This window comes from Phoxinus phoxinus (assembly GCF_949152265.1).
Source record: "Phoxinus phoxinus genome assembly, chromosome: 1".
NCBI lineage: Eukaryota > Metazoa > Chordata > Actinopteri > Cypriniformes > Leuciscidae > Phoxinus > Phoxinus phoxinus.
In genome coordinates, this window is record NC_136876.1 from 21,049,808 (window position 1) to 21,072,240 (window position 22,433).

Here is a 22,433-nt window from a genome sequence, read left to right on the forward strand (position 1 = left end):
ACATCACAGCAATATCAAACCACAACCATCCAATCAATTCTTGATAGACAAAATCAAGTCCCGCCCTACATCTCTTGTTCGAGAAGCCGTTTCACTCGGATATCCATCACAATATGGAAGAACAGACTATCGCAACTTCTGTTTTATGCCGACTTTAATTCCGTCATATGAATTGATTGAACCATTGGACAAATTTAATTTTGAAATTCTAACAATTTCTATCTGACAATATATTGACTTCTAAAGCCATTTTTATAATCATTATTTAATCCGTGTATTAGGAAAATAATAATATAAAATAACAGCCCGAGATTTTATGTCACCTGACATCATTAATATGTTACTGTACTGAATAGAACACATGTTGGATTCAATTGTTCTGACTTGAAAGGTTTCTAAGCACTCGAAACCCAAAAGCAGATGTTCACTGGAGAATCATGGGTAAGATCAGTGTGGACTGTAAATAGAGTAGCGGCCGGCAGGGCTTTCAGCATCTGCTGTCTGAGACATGCCTAGTTAGACTCGAACTGTACGAATACTCCAGCGCACACTACTGGTGTTCATCCAAAACCCAGGAACATCTGCCATGATTTAGAGAGCAAGAATATCTGTGTTTTTGAGGTGGGGAGCCGCCCACTGACAGTACCCTGAGCTGCAGAGAAGCACCTCTCTCCCATCATCACTAGGCCAAAAAGTCACTTGAATTATTTTTAAAGAATAATGAGAGAGACTGGATAGAGCATCAGATGCATGTATCAAACCTGGGGGTCATCTTGTTCCTCCATGTTGTACTGTGCTCCACCAGGCCCTTCGTTCACTTTGTCCCCGAGCAGGAACCCCAGTCGCGTCATCAGTGTGTTGGCGGCCTCGTCTACAGACGGAGGAGGACCCAGTTCTTGGCTTTCGTCCCCTGTAAGAGAGTAAAAGAAAAAGAGAGAGGTAAAACTATGTTTATAAAGTAAGAAACCATTTAAAGGCTGTTGTTGGCACAACGTTAAGCTAATGTCAAACAGCAGCAAGAGGAATATGATAAAACAGTAATAATCATACCAAACTATTTTTTATGTCAATAAATTCCCTCAGCTAAGGATGCACAATGTCTGAACCATATCAGTTATCAGCTGATATCAGTGATTTGGTTTTATTTTTTGGCATTTTCTTTTCTAGATTAAAATATATACAATTATTTGATTTTGAAATGAGTCAATGTTATTGGCTATATAAATAAATCTGTTTCATCCAGAATATCAATACAAGTAATAATGCAAACCAGACATTAAGTTATCAATCAAGATTGCATTTATTTGATCAAAAATATAGTAAAAACAGCAATATTCAAACATATTATTTCAAATTAAAATAACACTTGTTATAATGTAATTTGTTTATTTGAATTTTCAGCATCATTACTCCAGTGTCACATGATCCTTCAGAAAACTATTCTGATATGCTGATTTGCTGCTCAAGAAACATTTATTATTATCATCAATGTTGAAAACAGTTGTGCCCCTTATATTTTGTGGAAACGTGAAACACAGTGGCTACAAGGGAAACATTAGGTGTAATTATTTATTTGGTACTGCCAAAACTGCATAATGTTGGCAGGAAATGTAAAGACTGTGTACGCTTAAATAATTCTGGCATCCTGAGAAATTGCTTTCAATGACTTCACCATCAATAATGCAAATCTTGTGATTCTTGCAATTCCACATTGTCCAATGTCCACTACAACTAGGCAGTCACAAATCCATACTCTATGCGGCATACCTGTGGTCTCATCTGAATTTCAGTCACAAACCGCCTCATGCCAATGCACTTTGACCTTCTGCTTACAAATCATATATATTTTGAAACCACAACAGAAAAGAACACGTAAACCAGCCCACACTTCCAAACTCACTGTTGTGAATTAGCATTGAGCTAAGCCAAAACCCCTAAAAGACTGTAAAACAGCCCGTCACACTAAACTACCTAACAATCCTCATCAGAATGATGTCTGGGTGTCGTGACTTTTCTTGAACCGCGAGCGCAGATGAAGCGTCTGAGCCTGTGCGTGGAAAATCACAGTCAAAGGCTGATCGCGAGACTTGAAAAGAAGAATTGTCCCACAGTGGCTAAATCCACAGCGAGGAGAGCTTTTTCAGGATTAGTTTTTTTTTTTCTCAAGCCTTTCAGCTCTCACCTTTAGCCGAAGAAAACCGACTGCAAAACAAACAAGTCTTTCCCAGAAATACCGGGTGAGTCGCCTCACCTCTAAGGCACATGCTCGTCTCGTCTTACTATCAAATCCGTCCTCAGAGACTCAAAATTTCTCTTAGATAAACCAAAGCCTCAGGCAGAGATGGTTATGGTTAGCTTTTATAAGTTTTATAAGTTGTCCTAAAAAGTACAAACTATCTGAAAGAAAAATAATCTCGGTATAACAGAAACCGAATGAGTCCTGAACAAGAACAATCAACACAATAGATAGCTAAATATGCTAATTCGTTCAAAGCATACGAATGGCCATCTATGCCTCAAAACCAGCAATGACCTGAACAACACACAGGCATTTTGGAGTAATATGCATTCATTCAATATGCAAATTTGGGCATATGTACAGGTGAAACTCCAAAAATTAGAATATGGTGCAAAAGTTCATTTATTTCAGTAATTCACCTTAAAAGGTGGACCAAATATATGATATACGTAGACTCAGTACATGCAAAGTGAGATATTTCAAGCCTTTATTTGTTATAATTTTGATGATTATGACTGACAGCTTATGAAAACCCCAAATTCAAAATTAGAATATTGTGAAAAGGTTTTCATAAGCTGTAAGTCATAAGCATCAAAATTATAACAAATAAAGGCTTGAAATATCTCACTTTGCATGTAATGAGTCTGTATAATATATTTGTTTCACCATTTAAAGTTGAATTACTGAAACTTTTGCACCATATTCAAATTTTTCAAGTTTCACCTGTACATTGGCTATTTTACAATGGCCTCAAAAGTCACCCGTACAAATAGATATAAAAGAAAAAAATGCTACAGCTAATTACGCTAATCAGGCACAGTATCAGGACAAAGCCTAAGATTGAGTTGACTACTTGAGACAGTATGACTAAAGACATTTGTGGGCATCGTAGGAACATTTTAATATTTTATTTTAAGTTCAATTGCATTAAGGTGCTGTTTGTACAACAGAGTGTATAGTCAACAAAGTAAACCTAATGACTCGAATGCAAATCAATTATTTATTTATTTGTTACAAGCCAAGTAGGAATAAATCTCACAGCTTTTGTAAAAGTGATGCATTCTTTGGTGCAAAACCAAACATTTTTTTGATAACTTGCGCAAATTTGTTTATGCACGTCACAGTCTATCTATGTAGCCACCTTTTTAAGGCTGTGCAAAGATACCTTTTCTAGACAATATAACCAAGCCTACAAATTGGTTTCCTGTTTTGAATTTTGTGTCTCTATAATGCAGGAGTCGACCCGTGGGAATTCGGTGGTGCAGTTGCAACACAAATGTTGTCATGGAAACTATGCTAAAGATTGTCCTGAAACATTTGTCTCTTTCATGATTTCTTCAACCGAACATTCCTCTTAAATTTTTCCTCTATCGTTGCTCTGTACCTCCGGCGGGATGTATGTCACTTGTGACAGCATATAATAAAGTTCAGAAACCCACTAATGACACCAGCAGGAGCTGGAATAGCACAATGCTGGAAACTTCTGTTCATTACAAGAATAAAGTCTGTGAGGTTGGTTTTCCTTGAGCTCTTGAGAATAGAAAAAAAAAGACCATTCTGAACTGATGATTCACAAACATGCCAGAATCAGAGGTTTAAAGGTAGGCCTGAGGATGCAAGCACAAGAAAACATTCACATATTTGTGGACCACACACATATCTGAAGGCATATCCATTAACAATCATACACATGTACTCATGTATGACAATCTCACAGCTAAAAAGGGCAGCTATCACGCATCAGTGCACGTCTGTACGAGTGATGATGAGCTATCTGATACTCAGACAGGCCGCAGGGGGTTGGAGACGTGTGTGGGTGGGGCATCAGCGGGGAGCGATACTACGGTAAAAAAGGGATAAATACAAGGTGATTTATGACCAACAGGTTTGTTATAGCTGGGATCAGATAGAGATCTTAAAAACAAAAAATCTGACGACTGCCTTTCACTCCAGCACAGGTAAATAATCATGAAAACAACATGAATACTGTTCGGTATGTTGCAAATAGTAAAAAAAAATACAAAATGTAAACTTAAGAACAATCAACACAATAGATGTAAAAAAAAAAAACGTACTTCCCCAAATAAGCAACAGACTGGAAATCAGCAAATTAGATACAAATAAATAAATGTTTAGTATAAATTTGATAAATTAACAATTAAAATAATAATGTAAATAGTATAATATACTGTCATATTTTAAATAAATACATTAATTAAAAATAAATTTCATTAACATTCATGTATGTGATTAATTTGATTTAATTAATCGGCATATCAAGCAATTAATTAAATTAAATTATTGAATCAATTGACAGCCCTAGTAAATGACGATCTATAAAACAAACCTGAGGGTTCTGTCTGCTTTTCAAAATAACAAAACCAATGATGACACCACAAACCTCAGATGTTTAAGTCGTTTGTCTCATCTCTAACGCCCCCCATGGGAGTCGCTTAAAGTTCCACTCTTTAACTCCACCACAGAGCAACAAATTCAGCTCCGCTTCCTGTTTCGGACCCCCCTGGGGAAGGACGGTCCCACGGGAAAGCGTGCTGTTTGTGCTTTCACAAGAGCAAAACACATCAGCATTGCAGGGGTTTAAACCTCATCATTCACAGGTCGTTGCCTCCAGTAAAACCTAAAGACCAGCAGCAGAGGTTATAGGAATGAACATGCTGATTGGTCCAATGACAAAGGTATGACTACAGTCCTTGATATGCACCGCTGGGCTTTTAAAATCAGAGTAGATATCAGTGCCGTATAAAGGCAATCAATGACACATGGCTTCTAACAAAACCACACATGCCAAAAAGCTGCTTGTGTAGCAGAGAATGAAAGACTCAGCAAAAAGGAGGAAAACAAATTGAAAAGTTGAACTTTTAATAGCAGGGTTGCAGTTAGTGAGGCAGGGCACATTTAAACCAACAATTCAAATATCATTCCATTGGCTCAGGGTTTCCTACACTTGCAAAAGGCTGCATACCGCCACACTGCAGTGAAAACAACACTTGGCCTACCGTAACAGTACTGCAGTCGGACACACTGGAGCTCTTTCTCAAACATGCATTACAGATCATTCTGGACAATATTACTCTGTAACTAAATGCAATTTATTTTTTAAGTAAATGTGGTACGAGCTCAGGCAAAATGTTAGGCTGCGATGCTAGGATGTTCTGGCCTGGGCAGCTGGTAAGCTGTTCAAAGTAGTAGTTAGCATGTTGCTAGGGTGATTAGACAGACAGACAGATATATAGCCTACTCTAGATAGACAGACATATATATATTGTAGATAGACAGACAGATATATACTGTAGATAGACAGACATACAGACAGATATATACTCTAGATAGACAGACATATATATACTGTAGATAGACAGACAGATATATACTGTAGATAGACAGACATAAAGACAGATATATACTGTAGATAGACAGACATATATATACTGTAGATAGACAGACAGATATATACTGTAGATAGACAGACATAAAGACAGATATATACTCTAGATAGACAGACATATATATACTGTAGATAGACAGACATAAAGACAGATATATACTGTAGATAGACAGACATACAGACAGATATATACTGTAGATAGACAGACATATAATGTAGATAGACAGACAGACAGATATATACTGTAGATAAGACAGACAGACAGATATATACTGTAGATAGACAGACAGACAGACAGATATATACTGTAGATAAGACAGACAGACATATATATACTGTAGATAGACAGACAGACAGATATATACTGTAGATAGACAGACCGACAGACAGATAGACATATAAAGACAGACAGAATGATAGACAGGTAGAACGATAGATAGATAGATAGATAGATAGATAGATAGATAGATAGATAGATACTGTAGATAGACAGACACACAGACAGAATGATAGACAGGTAGAACGATAGAACGATAGAACGATAGATAGATAGATAGATAGATAGATAGATAGATAGATAGATAGATAGATAGATAGATAGATAGATAGATAGATACTGTAGATAGACAGACACACAGACAGAATGATAGACAGGTAGAACGATAGATAGATAGATAGATAGATAGATAGATAGATAGATAGATAGATAGATAGATAGATTAGATAGATAGATAGATAGATAGATAGATGGATAGATGGATAGATGGATAGATGGATAGATGGATAGATGGATAGATGGATAGATGGATAGATAGATAGATAGATAGATAGATAGATGTGTCATAGATAGATACTGTAGATAGACAGACAGACTGACAGAAAGACAGACAGATACCTGTAGGCAGACAGACATATAAAGACAGACAGAATGATAGACAGGTAGAACGATAGATAGATATAGATGGATAGATAGATAGATAGATAGATAGATAGATAGATAGATAGACAGATGGATAGATGGATAGATGGATAGATGGATAGATAGATAGATGTGTCATAGATAGATACTGTAGATAGACAGACAGACTGACAGAAAGACAGACAGATACCTGTAGGCAGACAGACATATAAAGACAGACAGAATGATAGACAGGTAGAACGATAGATAGATAGATAGATTTAAGGTATCATTTATTTCTATAGCACAAATGGTGCAGAACTATAATGCATAGAGTTAGGGGGTTAAAAAAGGGACAGAGACAGAGAAAAACAGAAAGTGAGAGATAGGAGACACCAAGCACAATCGGATGGGCTGAATTACATTTGCCCGCAAGCAATGCTGCTTCAAGAAAGTCTGTGTCCGAAAATAACATCCCAAAGCTGGTTTGAGTTAACCAAGCAAAGCTCCCAGGCTCACAGGGAGGAGAAGACGGCTGCACGATGACAGGGTGGCTGTCTGAACAGGGCGGCACAACTAACAAGCCAAGCACCAAGCTGCGGACCGGCTGTGCTGGCGGTTTAGAAATACAAGGCACAAGAGAGAGAAAAAAAAGAACAACAAAGGGCCTTGCAAACAAACTCTTGGCTAAATAAATAGGCAAGAGAAAAATCTGGTCTGTCATTGTGAGACATTTTAAGCATGAAAAATGCAGTGTCAAATCAGTGGAAACACTTGTGTCTGCTGTCCAGAATTTAAGTGGCTGTTTGAGACTGCTAACCCACACTGGTTTCCAGATCATCTTGTATTACCGTGGCATTGAGATCAATCAGATTTCCTTTGTATCCTCTATAAAGCCTGTTAACAATTTTTCTAGTCCTTTTACCTGCTCAGTCATAAACCACATATGATGATGGAAATTAAAGTCATACACTGACTGGTTCAGTGCAGACTGAAACTTGAACACTGCTTAAAATTATACAGCTGTAAAATTATAAGATTTAACAATGACCTTGTTCAAACAGGCAGATATAATGCATTGTCTTTGCCTATATGACTCAAATCATCTTTGTTTTTCCCATTTCTGAACTGGAGAAAAAGTACATGAAATGTATTATTCACAAGTCTGATACAAATAACCTCTGTTAGTCAAATCTGATTCAAATAATTTTTAATAAAGTATCAGTTTGAACAATAAGGTTTTTTTTAATTAAAATGTAATTCGTTGCCGTTAAATGTACCCGCAGAGACAGAAGCAATAAGCATTTATTATGCACAGCAAAAATGACTTCTTAACGAGTTTTTAATTAGTCTTTTTTGACTTGTTTTCCATTGAAATAACAAAAAATCCATAAGATAAATTTACTTGGGAAGCAACACTGCATAAGATATTAAGACTTTTTTTAGAGAATGTATTTTTAATGCTAATGTATTTTTAACCTGTTTTTAACTTAAAAATTTAAGAAGGAAAGTCATAATTTACACACCCTCATATTGTTCCAAAAGAGTATGACTTAATTTCCTCTGTGAAACATTTTTTTTTTTTCCCCCAATGGTAACCAAAACCCTTTTGGCAACCAATATTCTTCAAAACATTTCTTAAATATTCTCGTGTTCCGAAAAAGAAAGGTTTAGACATTATGTGGGTGAGTAAAAAGCAGAATTTTCATTTTTGGATGAAATATCACGTCAAACCGTGCAAATTATACTTTGTTCTCAAATTGTTAATGTTAACAACATCAGCATTGCGTGACTACAATTAATGCCCGTCCGATATGTATCCTTGTTTTCGCATAGGCCCGGTTGCAGTCTCTTTTTTTCTGTAGCCACTCCGAAGTCCAAAGACTTTTGCATTTTACAATGGGTGAGTCTCCAGTTGTCACTGGTGATTGTCATTTGAACCTTTCTGAATTATATCATTATACAGTATATTATAAGTGCTGTGAGAAAAGCCTATAAATCTCCACCTCCAACATCCTGATTCGCAATAGCCTACTAGCCGAAACTGCTTACCGTTTTGAATCGAGCTAAGGCAAGCAGATAGTTTTGAACACTGGGTGGTTATGACCTTGCTCAAACATTTATTTTTGTTAATTTTCAACCCAAAAAAGTTACGGACTGCAGCTTTAATATTTAGCTAGAAAATAACATTTATGAACTTATGAATTTATTTACATTAAAGCTTTTATCCATCAAGACTTGCATTGCATTCAGGTACACATTTTATCAGTTCATTAATTGAACCCTTGACCTTGGTGTTGCTACTGTTTGAGCTACATGAATGGAAGACTAAAATATGAGGAAAATTGAGAATAGAATGAGAATATGATTTTAGCAGAGTAACACCCGTTTCTTAATATATTCATATTTGTATACTGCCCTCATGAAAAACAATGTATGATGGAACATTGCTAAAGGTGAACCGACAAGTTTGTGTTGTTACAATGTCAACCAATGTGGATGTGCTAGCAGAAGCGACTGTAGTCTAAACCGAAAAAAAGCTAAAGTTAATAATTCCCCTGCAGTGTGAACAAAACCCATGTGACCACAACACAAGGTAAGCGGTACTGATGATGACTGCCATCTGAAGGCCACGGTGGGGCCCATCAATCTTCACTCTTGCTCCACCAACTCAAACCATTCACAACCCGGCCATGCATACATCTCATCTACTCTGGAATATGCTCTAATCGAGACACATTACACCCCAGGCGGGTCTCCAGTCCATCTCCATCATTCTAATTGACACTCAGCCTGCATGAGAGCGCGGCGTTTAAATGCATCAAAGATAAAGAGTGAACACGTGCATTATTGCCGGATGGAATGAGAACAACAGAGTTTGGCATTCCTGTTGCCCTCTTGCAACATCAGAACCATTTTAGTCAGCTTCCCCCTCAACAACCTTTTCTTCATCTCCACCTCACCTTTTTCTTCTTTACTGTCCTCCTCCTCTTCATCATTATCATCATCAACATCCTCATCTTGTCTTTCTTCCTCGTTCTCATCCTCATTTTCGTCATCGCCTTCAACTTCTCCCACCCAAACTTCCTCTCCATACACCTCTTTATGTCCATCACTTTCATCTCCAACGATACCTTGTGCACCTCTGGGACTAGTGCAGCATCCTGACTGGAGCAGGGACTGATCCGAGAGGCTCAGACTGGACGTACAGGCCCGAGTTGTACAGCAGAAGTGAGACATCCATTGCCTCAGGAGCGAAGAGGTCCGACTCGGTCGCTTCGCCCCTAGGCTGGTTCGTCCTGTGCGGTCGTACGGACGAGACCGCTTCCTCCTCTGCCACGTGCATCTGGCCCTCGTTCCAGCACACGCCTTCCTGACCGTCAAAGCGAAATCCATAATCCAAACAAGCGGTTTTCCCTGCTTACAGCTGGTGTCCAGCTCCACAGGAGAACGGTCAGAAGGGAGAGTTCGATCTGTTCGTTTTAGGGTCCATGCAGTCGCAAGGACTGAGCAGAAAATGAGCACCCTGCTTCTTTTCTACTTCAGAACAGTTTGTGGCTGTCAGTGAATGGGGAGGAGAGGACTTCGACGGCGGTTTGGTTGCTCTACTGAGCTTCAGAGAAACCGCTGGCTCAAGCTTTAACAGGAACCATGAGGAGTCTGAAAAGTCGGGAGTCCAAACACCACAAAAGGAGGGAGGGAGCGAGAGAGAGCAGCAAGAAACCACTAACCCATCGCTCTGTGTTTCCCTGCTCGACACAGTTAAAAATGTTGGAAGGGCATGTGTCGCATGCACACACGCAAGGCCTGCACAAAAAGAGAATGAAAAGCTGTTGAACGAGAGTGCAACGGTTAGACTTACCAGTCCAGAGCATATCCAGGTCAAAAATCCCAGCCAAGCCAGGAGTGACTTTGAGGAAACCCAGATTCTGGTGTCCAAAGGAAAGGTCCCCCTTTTGAGTACATGTACAGACTGTAACGTCATTAACATCTTCAGAGCCAGAGACAAGAGACGGTCAGGACGACCCCAAAACAAACAGAGCGGAGAAGTGACGGGCAGGAGCGAAGCCGAAAAACAGATGGTAGAGCTTAACGAAGTGTGCAAGGCTGGGGGTCGGATTACGCTGTTGTTGGTCACAGGCACGGGGCTGCTTAAACTAAAGGGGCCGGGGGTCGTTCCTCTCTGACCCTTATGGCCCCGAGAGATGTATTCTATTGGAGGGGAGAGAGTTTGGTCCAAGCAGGTCACGTTTCACTAAAATCCCAAGACGATCAATCCATCATTTCTGTCTTAGAGTAACTGGTTGGGGAGGAGGCCACCTATCTATAACCACAAATGACTCTAAAACAAAATTTTATTTCTTGATTTATTCTCCAGACAAATTCTGTCTAATCTTGATAAATTCAGATTATATCCAGATTAGACACATTATAAATTTCCTGGGAAATAAGATAATGATAAAAAAAGTAATTATAATTGTTTATTACATGGCTTGGTTGAATTCTAATGTAGAATGGGGTCTGTTATTTCTTGATAACAGACCACTGCTATGTATAACAGACCGTTGCCATGGACGCAGGATTCTAACCGTAGAGACGGAACGGACTATTTTCTTTAGCGGAAGCCACATAAATTGTTTTTAAATCTATAAATTCCTTTTTAAATCAATATTTTGTGTCAAATTATTGATTTATTTGGTAGGTAGCCATGTAATAAGCGGGATAATGTATAGCGAGTTGGTTGTTATAGCGAATACAACTCCTTTCAGGCTGATTCAAGACCCCTCCGCTTCGCGTCGGGCTCATAATCAGCCTGTCGCTATACATTATCCATATAGTCAGCAAAATGTATGATAATATATATACTATTTTGAAGACAATAAATTATAAATATGAGTCTCTAACTCTATAGAAGCCTCATTCATACACTTTCTTCAAGAACAATAGTTTCTTTCTTTAAAAAAAAGAAAGTTGTTTAGTGAACACAAAGCTTTTATCGTACGTACTGTTACCAATTGTGTAAAAAGAGAAAGGGGGTCTGGGACAGACAGTCTATTGAGAAATAGAGCTTGTACAAAAAGACCAAATTTACATTCAGGAGATGATGCTGTGGGAAAAAGTACAGCTGCTACGCAGACGTAACACAAAACACAATGCACTGCGTTTTAAGTGCAGATGTGGTTACAATGAGGTTTCATACTCTGCCACGTCTCATAGCCTTGATTTTGAATCACTTCAAAGAATTGCAAAGACATTAAGTAAAAAAACGAGACAAACAAATGTAAAGACAATTGACAAATGCTACTGCTCTTTTTTCAAGAATGAAACGGGCTAAAAGAGTGCTTAAAATACAGTGTGATGAACTATTCAAACAGTACTGACTCCTTAAATTACATGACACAACTACAACACTTCCTACTGACTTCCTGTGACAGAAACCCTGAGAGAACACTGAAAAGACGACATGTGTGGTACATAGAGGAAAGACACACACACACACACACACACACACACACACACACACACACACACACACACACACACACACACACACACGCTAATCCACAGCATGCAACACCTGTTGATAAAGCTTCATGAAAATTCTGTCATCATGTCCTTCTCATCCTCGTGTCGTCCCAAACCTGTATGACTATTTCTTCAGTGGAACACAACAGAAGATATTGTGAAGAATGATTCAAAAGTTGCTGCCTTAAATTTTTAAGTACAATCAATTTGGATTGTTTTTAAGGGCCATTTCACACCTACCTTGTTTGGTCTGGATTTTCAGACTTTTCAGGTTACATTTAAAATTACAGGTGTGAAAACTCCCCCGGACCACGGTACGGACCGAACAGACGAAATTTGGTCCGATGAAAATAAGTAGCCTCGGTCCGGATCAAACTGAACAAAGGTTTGGTCCGTTTCTAGTGTGAAAGCATTTTCTGTATAGTTCGGACTTTCAGACCATTTACAGGGGTGTTCCCGCGTAGCCGAAGAAAACAGAAGATAGCAGGAAAAATGATCCGTGGTAGCACACGGGGAGAGGAGGAGACAAGGTTTTTAATTGAAACATGGTCTGATGAAAACTCAACTGGGAAAACCCCACAAAAATACAGACACTTTCCAAGTATTTTCAGGATGAAAGAGAGGTTATGAGAGGACGAGAGAGCAATGCCACCTGAAGATAAAGAAACTGCCGACGACAATAAAATGTTTGCACAACGAGGACACTCATTTGGCGAATTTGAACTAGCTTTGCGTGTAGTAAGTGCTGCAGGTAGTAATGCCATAATAATAACAGTATAGTTGCAACAATATGCGTCTGTTCATTCATTGTTGTCAAAGTTACCCACCGAATTGACAACACACTGATGTCAGACGCACGTCAGTTTTACAAACCAATCAATGTCAAGATGCAGCCTACATAGATGACGACAGGACGCAAGTATGTCATGTAAAGTTCTTTAGTGCGCTTGCATAATTGCAATGTGAAACCAAACCAAAACTAATTGAATGTATAAAATGTATCAAAACATGAACTTTGGTTCAGACCTTGCCGCGGACTTTCAGGTGTGAAAACGCCCTAAGTCACTTTAACATAAATTACTTTAAACTGACTTAAATTAGTTGAATCTTGTATAACTCATAAAAAAGTTGAACACTGCTTAACTTATTTTTGTGAGTTAAAGCAATGTAAAAACATATGCTGTCATAACTTATTGATCATTTCATTTTTTAGTGAAGGCCTGCCACAATTACTACCTGATCACCAGATCACAATTAGATAAAATAATCAAAAAATATTTTAGATATTCACTATTATTGTGCACTTTATCTTCCAGTCAGATTTTCTTTTAAGCAAAAAGAAAAAAGCCACACATTTTCAAGTGTCCCTCACTCCAGTGCAGGTAGTGAGTTATGTGAAAATTTCAAAATACTTTCTGACCTTTTTTTAGGCAGGAAAAATACTATTCAGAACGCTTCAGACAGACAGAAGTAGGCACATTTAGAAAGTATTGATGTGTAATGAAGGGTTTCCTCACTGGTCCAGTGTCATCTGTTGGATTTGCACAAGATAATAATAAGAGCACATACACCTATCGTTTAGATGATCACGTAGCCAAATGTGCTAATATTAACCATCACATGTGAATACACTAACATTTATGCTTTTTTAATTCTGTCTATTTGAGACCGAGTAGGTTGAGGAAGTCTTGGCACATAAAAAGCGATAACCCACGTCAGCGAAGGTGTGAAAGATTCCGTGGCAGCACCGGAAAGTGACAAGTGTTGCATTTTAAAGATATCCCTATAACATACATCCTCCCACATGGACAGATCTCGGGATGACAAATCTTCAGCGATCTGTTACTAATATAATGACTTCTTCATTCCCGCTCATGCTGTCATACGGTTTCTCATTCTCCAGCACCATAACTGCCAGGACACCTGCTAATACAGGAAACCCAACACTCATTTACAGGGTGATCCCAGTGTAGACAGAGGATTCTATGCTGGGATTGGCTGTGGTGATGGAATGTTCATTGCGATAACATTGTATAACACATTTTAGTGAATTTAGACTCCTCTGGGGTGTAACACGTCAAATGCATGTTGAACAGACACCAATGCATGACTGGTGAGCTCTGCAGACAATCTTGAGCAAATATAGTCAAAAAGCACACATTTCCTGTTGAGCTGCTGACTGACGCCTACTTGGTTTTGAGGTATTCATTTATATTTGAATTCAATTAAAAGTGTTTTTCTGGCTATTTATCACAATGTCATATGCAACATAAATGTGTACTGCCATGTCATAAAATTATTGCAGACATTAACAAATGTACCATTTACTTTAATGATATAAATACAATTCCAATGATTGTAAGATCCATCTACTGAAACGTAGTCACAAACCGGCAAAATGCGACAAAATAACCGATTTATTTATTCATTAATGTATTAAAAAAAGAATAGCTTATTGGTGTTTCAACTGTTGCTAACAATTTCTGAATATAAAAATTACTAAAAATTGGTTGATGGAGGTGACACCATGGTTGTGACAGAAAACAAGCACAATTACTTAAAATTATGAATAGAAAATATAATATAGGCCCTAATATAATTAAAGAAATTGTGAAATAATATTATTAATATGTTCTATACATTTAAGATCTAAAGGATAGGCAATGAATTCAATAAAAAAATCTAATCAAAAAAGTGAAAGAACACAATTATTTTCTTAAGGGAGGTAGAAACAAGTGGCTCCATGTCTCAAAAATATAGTGGAAAAAATGAGCGGAAGAAACTAACAGAAGCAGAATGGGTAGGATAGCAGGGAGAGGTTGATGTTTTTTTAGAGCTGCGAGAACTAAACTCTGAATGACAGTTTCCCTTGGGCTGCATTTTGAGGCGGTTTATGCACTTCTGCAGAAAACCTGTCAAAACCACACATTCACAAAATGTTCTTGTGATATTAGGAAATGCATATCCAAGAAACATCACCTGAGGAAGTTAAGCAGAAAAATAATCAAACAATGTTTCAGCATAAACAACGTTTTTTTTTCCTTAAATCAATCAATCAATCAACATTTATTTATATAGCACTTTACAGCAACCTACAGGTATCGAAAGTGCTTTACAACAAAGGATAAAAACAACACAATGACAACAAAAACTCTGACAACAAAATGTCACACCACTACTGGGTATTGAATGCCATTCTAAACAGGTATGTTTTAAGTTTAGACCTAAAGGTAGTCTCCTCTGTAATTATACGCATGTCCGGCGGTAATTTGTTCCAGAGTCTTGGTGCAGCAACTCCGAACGCCTGACCACCCCACCGATTATATCGTGACCTTGGCACTTCTAAAACCAATTGATTAGAGGACCGCAACACTCTGCCATGGTCACGCACTAAGATCTCAGCTAAATACTCAGGTGCCAGGCCATTTAAGGCTTTAAAAACAAACAGTAAAATATTGAACTCTATTCTAAAACGCACAGGAAGCCAATGAAGAGTAAAAAGGACGGGCGTGATATGTGCCCGCCTAGATGTGTTAGTTAAAAACCTAGCAGCCGCATTTTGCACCAGTTGAAGACGAGCTATGGAGGTTTGCTTCAAACCAACATAGAGAGCAAATGAAAGAAACAAGCCATGCCACAGCAGTGATATTCATATAGGAAGAGCAAAAGGTGGATACTCGCACCTGGATGCCATGCATTTTCACAGCACATTCAAACATCTCTCTCACACTTGCTTACAGTAACTAAGTGCATAAGCTTTCGTGTTTTGTTCTGATACAAAACACAACAGCTGGTCAGTCCACGCTCCTAACACCTGCCAGAACTCATCCGTCACGACTTGCATGCTGTGATTCCATTTTAATGAGGATTGATGGCTCATTTACATCCCCGGTGATAAGGTGGCACAAGGGAGCGAAAGGCAGCCGACAACAGGCATCCTCAAGTTATGTAAAGTGTTGCCCTGGAAACCGAAGCATCTTAGACTGTGTCCACAGTTGCCATGATAAGTTCCTATGTGGATGTTTTAAGTCCAATGTGTTTCTGCAGGACAATCACACATATCTGATACTTATGTTCCACATTAATTTGTCAAGCACGAAGAAAGATTACCAAGATGTATTTCTTGATCCAGAAAAACACATGAAAACACAGTAAAATGAAATCACAATTCATGAATGAAATTCATGTAGCGCATAAATACACCCCCCTATATGGACTCCTGATGCCCTAAAATCAAGAACGCGACACCAAACCGACGTCAAAAAACTAGCTGCGACGAAAGTCGACTGTGTTGTTGCCTCGCGTCAGCTTTGTCTGGGCTTCAACACACCACAAAGACTACAGCTCACTGGCAAGTGTGTTCCACGCATGCAAGGACAAAACTGTCTATCAGCAGGTAAGGTATCAATAGTCTATATTTGTCATTCAAATTTTCATGCATTGGAATGACGACGTAAAATTAGACCAGCCTTCTGTCTGTGCCGTCTTGTTTTCTATGCTCGCTTTCATCACTTTCGCTTTTATTCTCTTGCACCGACTCGTTTGCTAAGCTGAACAGCCAATCAGAGTGATCTCTCTCACTGACGGCCCGACACCAATTCAACATGCTGAATCGGGCAAACTGCCGGAGACGTGAGCTCCACTACAGCCGACATTCGGCCCATTTCAATGAGGAAAATGCAGCCAATAAATCTTCAGCATCTATTGGCTGTAAATTATTTGAAGAAAGAATATATTCCATTTTGTTTAAATCTCAGGGGGGATTTCAAGTAACTAATTTAGGTTGAAAGGTTCAACTGGCAAAAATGTTTGGGAATCCCTGCTCAATGATATTGACTCAAGTTAGTCCATTGAATATCAATGGGTTACTTTTGCACGTTTTAACATCTTTCGGGTAGAAATGGCAAGTCTCAATCACAAGGAAAATCACAAAGAAAAGTAATAGCACACAACTAGCCGCACAATTTGAGACATCATTCATGTCTGTAGCACATAAGTGTGATACTTACAGCAGATTAAGAATGAGCAATAGAAACAGTGATGCTTGGCAAAACAAGTGTAATCGAACAAAGACAAGAACATTGGCAAAGTGCTCACCGTTTTCATCCAAAAACAGATCTCTCCTCTTCCTTCCTTGCAAACAGATAAATCCAAGTTGTCATGGTTTCTGAATTTTAAGCAAACTCCTGTTGATCTGAAGCATCTACACTAGCGATCTTGAGAATCTGATACTAAAGATGAGGGAAGAGGAGACAGGAGAGATTTTGGAGGAGGAGCAAAAGAGAAGGAAAGAAGGCTGGCATTGGGATGGAGAGATGCAGTGTGAAAGAGAGAGGGAAAAAATGCAGATTATTGCGCATGTGGAAGTCACGGTGTCACCTGGGACAGGAAACGAGGAGGTGTCACTCTTCCAATTATATCCCTATTTTCAGCCTGCAGAGGAGAGGTGCCACAAGAAGAGGGAGAGAGTTGGAAAGAACGAGTGAGAGTGACGAGGGCAACAGTGCTCAAGAGCCCAGGGAGACGCGTCACCCATTCAGAGATGCTGTTGTCATGACGAGAGGGTGCTTAACAACGCAAAGGAGGAGGAGTCACACCATATCACATACTAAAACCCATATAAATGCTATCTTCTCCATAATGTATGTTCATTTTGCAATAACCACAAGATTCACATTACAGCGAATCCGAACAGCTCAAAACTTAGACAGACTTGAATATGAGAGCGTCAGATGCACACACAAACGCAGTTAGCCAGAGCAGCTTATTAACACACTGAGTGTCAAAGACAGCGCATAAACACTGCATATTCAATCTTTCGCACTCAATCCCTTCTTACTGCCATATGTCCCAGTCACAGGTACAATTTTCATGCAGCACAAATCCATCCATCATCTATCTCATCCCTCCATCTATACACTCAAACATCCATCCATCCATCTATACACTACCGTTCCAAAGTTTTGGGGTAAGTAAGATTTTTGAAAGACGTCTCTTATGCTCACCAAGGCTAAAGCTATTCGCTCCATGCACAATATGTCGACCGTTGACGTTCGAACCCTGAGTGTGCGGGCCAGTACTTCCGGTGATCTGACAGCTAGAGCGGGAGACAGCGAGAACAAGAGAAAACAGCGACCGAGTTCCATTACCAGAGAGATATTTTTTCGTGTGTTTAGGATTCAAGAGAGGCGACTTGCCTTTCGGAGGATGACAGCCTCAGCACTATGAAGGTATTTGTGGTGCAAATCAACTGAACGCATGTGACAGTGGAACTTGTAGACAATAGCCACACATGTGTATCAGTAAATTTGAAGTCACAGAGAGAAATGTTTTAAGGAGTTGCAAATGTGTAGACTATTTTCTCTCTCCCACAAACACAACACAACAGTTACACTCAAATTCTTCATTGCAGGTGCACAAATCCTAATCTACAAATCACAAATGAAGAAACTTGTACGCTCAAATTTTTGCTACAGTTGCTGCAGTGAATATGGTGCAAAACGCATGCACACACCCGCATCAAGAAATGTGAAGTCACGGAGAACAGTTGCACATCCGCAAATCAGTATGTGCATTCATCCAATGAGAGTTGCACACTTGTAGAATATTTTCTCACAAATGTCTAGGATATTTTTCTAGCACAAACACATACTACAACTGCTTGAATCTGCTGTGACGAATTTCAAACAATGTTTTCGCTTTCAAGTGACAAGTTTGAGAAAAGTGGAGCAAAAGTGAGTTGTGCATCTGTAGAGGCAGATGGAGCCTACATTAATATTCATGAGTTTCCCGGGCATGCGCGTCAACCTGCTCATTTTAGTTCACGCTCCTCATTTCTTGGCAGGTAATGGATTATTAAAAAAAAAAAGGTGATTATAGTCTCTGCGCGACCTTAAACTACAATTGTTTATCGTTTCGTAAAGTTCATAATGTTTTTATTAGTTTGCACGTTTTGTGCATTCGTCAATGACTGAATGATTGCATTTATGTGATAAAGTACAGAAAACTTTTCGTTAATTTCGTTCTGCTTTTCCTTTGTACATTGCAATGCTTTAAAACGGACTTTAGTTATCATTTGTTGAATGTCACTGCAATAAAAAAATATTAACATTTTCTACAAACAAAATATACATTTACAAAAAAATTATCACAAGGTTTAAAGTTCCACTTTTACCGTGAAACTAAAATGAAAAATTTGAGAAGGTTGTGTTGTGTTTGTGGGAGAGAAAAAAAGTCTACAAGTTTGCAACTCATAAAACATTTCTCTCTGTGACTTCAAATTTACTGATACACATGTGTGGCTATTGTCTACAACTACAAATCCCACTGTCACAGGCGTTCAGTTGATTTGCATCAAAAATATCTTCATACAGCACTTCATTGTTGTGTGCCGTTATATGTACCGTTTCGTCACGTTACAACAAAATCAGCTTTCATGCATTCCCCGTTGACGCTGCGGTACGGGCTGAGTGGATGCAGAAGATCTGGAGGGATGACTTCAACCCGACCAAATTTTTAAATGCATATAATTTTCTGTGTATGTCGCCTGTGCGTTTCTATGCTTTCTATTACTGCATTTATTTTGTGCAAGTGAGATGAGTAAAGAGGATAAATCACTATCTGTCTGGTGTTTATAAGCAGCACAGTATTTTACTATGTGTAAAATATACACAAACTTATATTAAATTGTTTGTGGTAACATTACCTACAGTTAAAAATGTAAATGTAAAATATGTGATGATAATATTGATTAAGTGAAAATATATGCGCAGAATTGAGAAAATAGTTTTTATGAAGATAAATTGTAGCCTATCACAGGGCAAACGTGTGAATGTTGATGGGGTATTTTATTTAACAACTCTAATCGTAGTTGTAACTATATTTACAGTAGGCATAATTGCCCAGTCCAATACCCAATCTTCTGTTCGTTAACAGTTGTATTTCATTCATTAATCTGACTATGCATCCCTGCATTTAATTGCCATTGGCTCGTGTGATAGTAATATGGATCTTGGTAGTATTTTAAGTGAAATAATTGATTCTATAAACAACTACTGTATAAGAGGTCATTTTCGGTTTTCTCCGGCTCCCTGCACCGGGCGTAATGCGAAACCAGAAGTGTCTATCCGCACACACGCTGTTCAGAAATCCAAAATGGCGGCCGCGTGCAACTAGTCCATTAGGTCAAAATAAAGTAAAAACAGTCATATTGAAAAATATTTTAAATAACTGTTTTATTTTAGTATGCGTTCAAATGTCATTTGTTCAATTTTTCAGCATCATTACTGTACTGAAGTATTATAGTCTTTAGTCAGTGTCACATGACCCTTCAGAAATCATTCTAATATGATAAGGTGATCAAGAATCATTTCTTATAACCAGTGTTGAAAACCATAGCTTAATCAAAATAAAACAATGAAACTTTTTTCAGGATTCTTTTATGAATAGAAAATTCAAAAGAACAGAGTTTTTTGTTACTGCTTTGCAATATTATAAGTCTTTCCTGGCATTTTTGATCATTTTAATGTGAAATTATTGAACAGAAGTTAAAAAAAAATTCAACTACTGCTAAACTTTATTCACTCACTCACTCATCCATCAATCATTTGCTCACTTTTTCATCTATTCATCCAACAATCGACTGAATCAATTCTCCGTTCACCCCATCAGTCCACCCATTCACTCACTTGCACATCAGTTCATCCATTAATCCCCCAATTCATCCATCCATGCACCAAAATCCATGATTTTGTGAGGGGCGCAAACATTTTGTGAGAGAATGCAATGGTTTTGTGTGAGTGAACACAAAGTTTCTTGAGGGGAGCGCAAAAGCATTGAAATATATATATTTTTTGTCCCATATTTTTCTCCATCACCATGTCCCGTTAGGCAGTTGCATACGGTTATGCTAGAACTAACTAGAAAAATGCATCAACAGATTGGACCAACACATATTAAAGACAGGGCAAAGGTCGCGTCCCTTATGCATTATGTGAGGCTTTTGAAGAAAAAGTATGTGTGTGCATGTTTACCTGTATACAATTAAAAACTCTCAAAATGCTGGTGATTACTGTAATTGCACTGGTTAATATGGCTGGAGAGGTCGAAGGTCATTGTTCAGTCACTGGAACGGAAGCAGTTGCTCGGCAGTGATTGCCATCATTAGGGTGGAAATGTAGCCTCCAGTTCCAGGAACTCATTCTGACCGAAAAGGGGGGGTGAAAAAACCCAGAAATGTTTCAACTGGAGAATAACTCCAATGTGGGTTACCAAGACTATCCATCTGGACTGCCATGAGATCATGTGAGCTGAGTCCCCCTCCAGCTCCATGACCATCGGTAATTGCAGCTTAAGTCTTTCAAGACAAAGACACTAGATTTTATCTTAAGCCCATTAAACTGTACAGCACACGTGTGGGGTACTTTGTAGGGGGGAAAAGACGACTTGAGAGTGTGAATAATGAAAGCATATGTAAGATCAGAACGGCTGTGCAAACACACAGACTCATCAGTATTCTCAATGAAATAAAAGCAAACCTCTAATAGCCAGAACAAATCTGATGGATAAGAATTCTGTTTTATCCCTCCGCCTTAAAGGGACATTTACTCAACCTCATGTTGTTCCAAACGTGTATGCTACAAAATATATGGATTATAGAAGAATACCCTGGTCACTTTTTTCAATATAATGAACATGAACTGGGTCTGTCATGCTCCAAAATAAAAAAACATGTACACTACACTACACTACAGTATATTCTAAAATAGCTTTGTGTGAAGAACAGAAATCCATGAGTAAATTGGTCAATTATGCACATTTTCAGTGGTTAAAAACCGAATGTGGGTCACTTTGCATACAGCGGATACTTTTTTTCTTTTAAAGAGGAATATTTAAAGAACAAATACTGTTTGTAGAAAACTAGAAATGTATCTCATTAGCTCATTTGCATAGAACATACTGCACCTGTCTGAGTGCCATAAATAATATCTTTCCCAAAGTTGTCATGCCTGTAACCAAGGCTGGATTAGTACCCCCAGGGGCCCCTGGGCACTGAAGCTCATGGGCCCCCCTCCCTTATACCAGCCCGATCTCATGAAAGTGCGTATCTATAACGAATGTTATTTATTGTGCCATTTATACGGCAAAAAAATATTTTGCGTGTATATGATACGCAGTTTTCGCGTGCAAATGATACGCACTTGATGGCGTGTAATACGCACGCACTCCCCGCCCCTAATCCTACCCAAGGGTTTTCAGTGCGTAGGATATGCATGCAAAAAACATTTTTGCCGTTTAAATGGTACGAGAAATAACATTCGTGGTATAGATCCGAACTTTCATGAGATCGTGTTCCCCCTACCTGA

The 22,433-nt window shown here is 38.5% G+C and overlaps 1 protein-coding gene across 2 annotated transcripts in view; it reads right to left on the bottom strand.

The window, feature by feature from the left end:
- Positions 1–22,433, bottom strand: part of tanc2a (tetratricopeptide repeat, ankyrin repeat and coiled-coil containing 2a) — a 155,588-nt gene that overhangs the window by 32,453 nt on the left and 100,702 nt on the right. For both annotated transcript variants that reach the window (XM_079630081.1, XM_079630080.1), the window contains one exon: positions 762–910. In XM_079630081.1, coding sequence (XP_079486207.1) covers positions 762–910 — 149 coding nt within the window. The remainder of the gene's footprint in view (positions 1–761; positions 911–22,433) is intronic.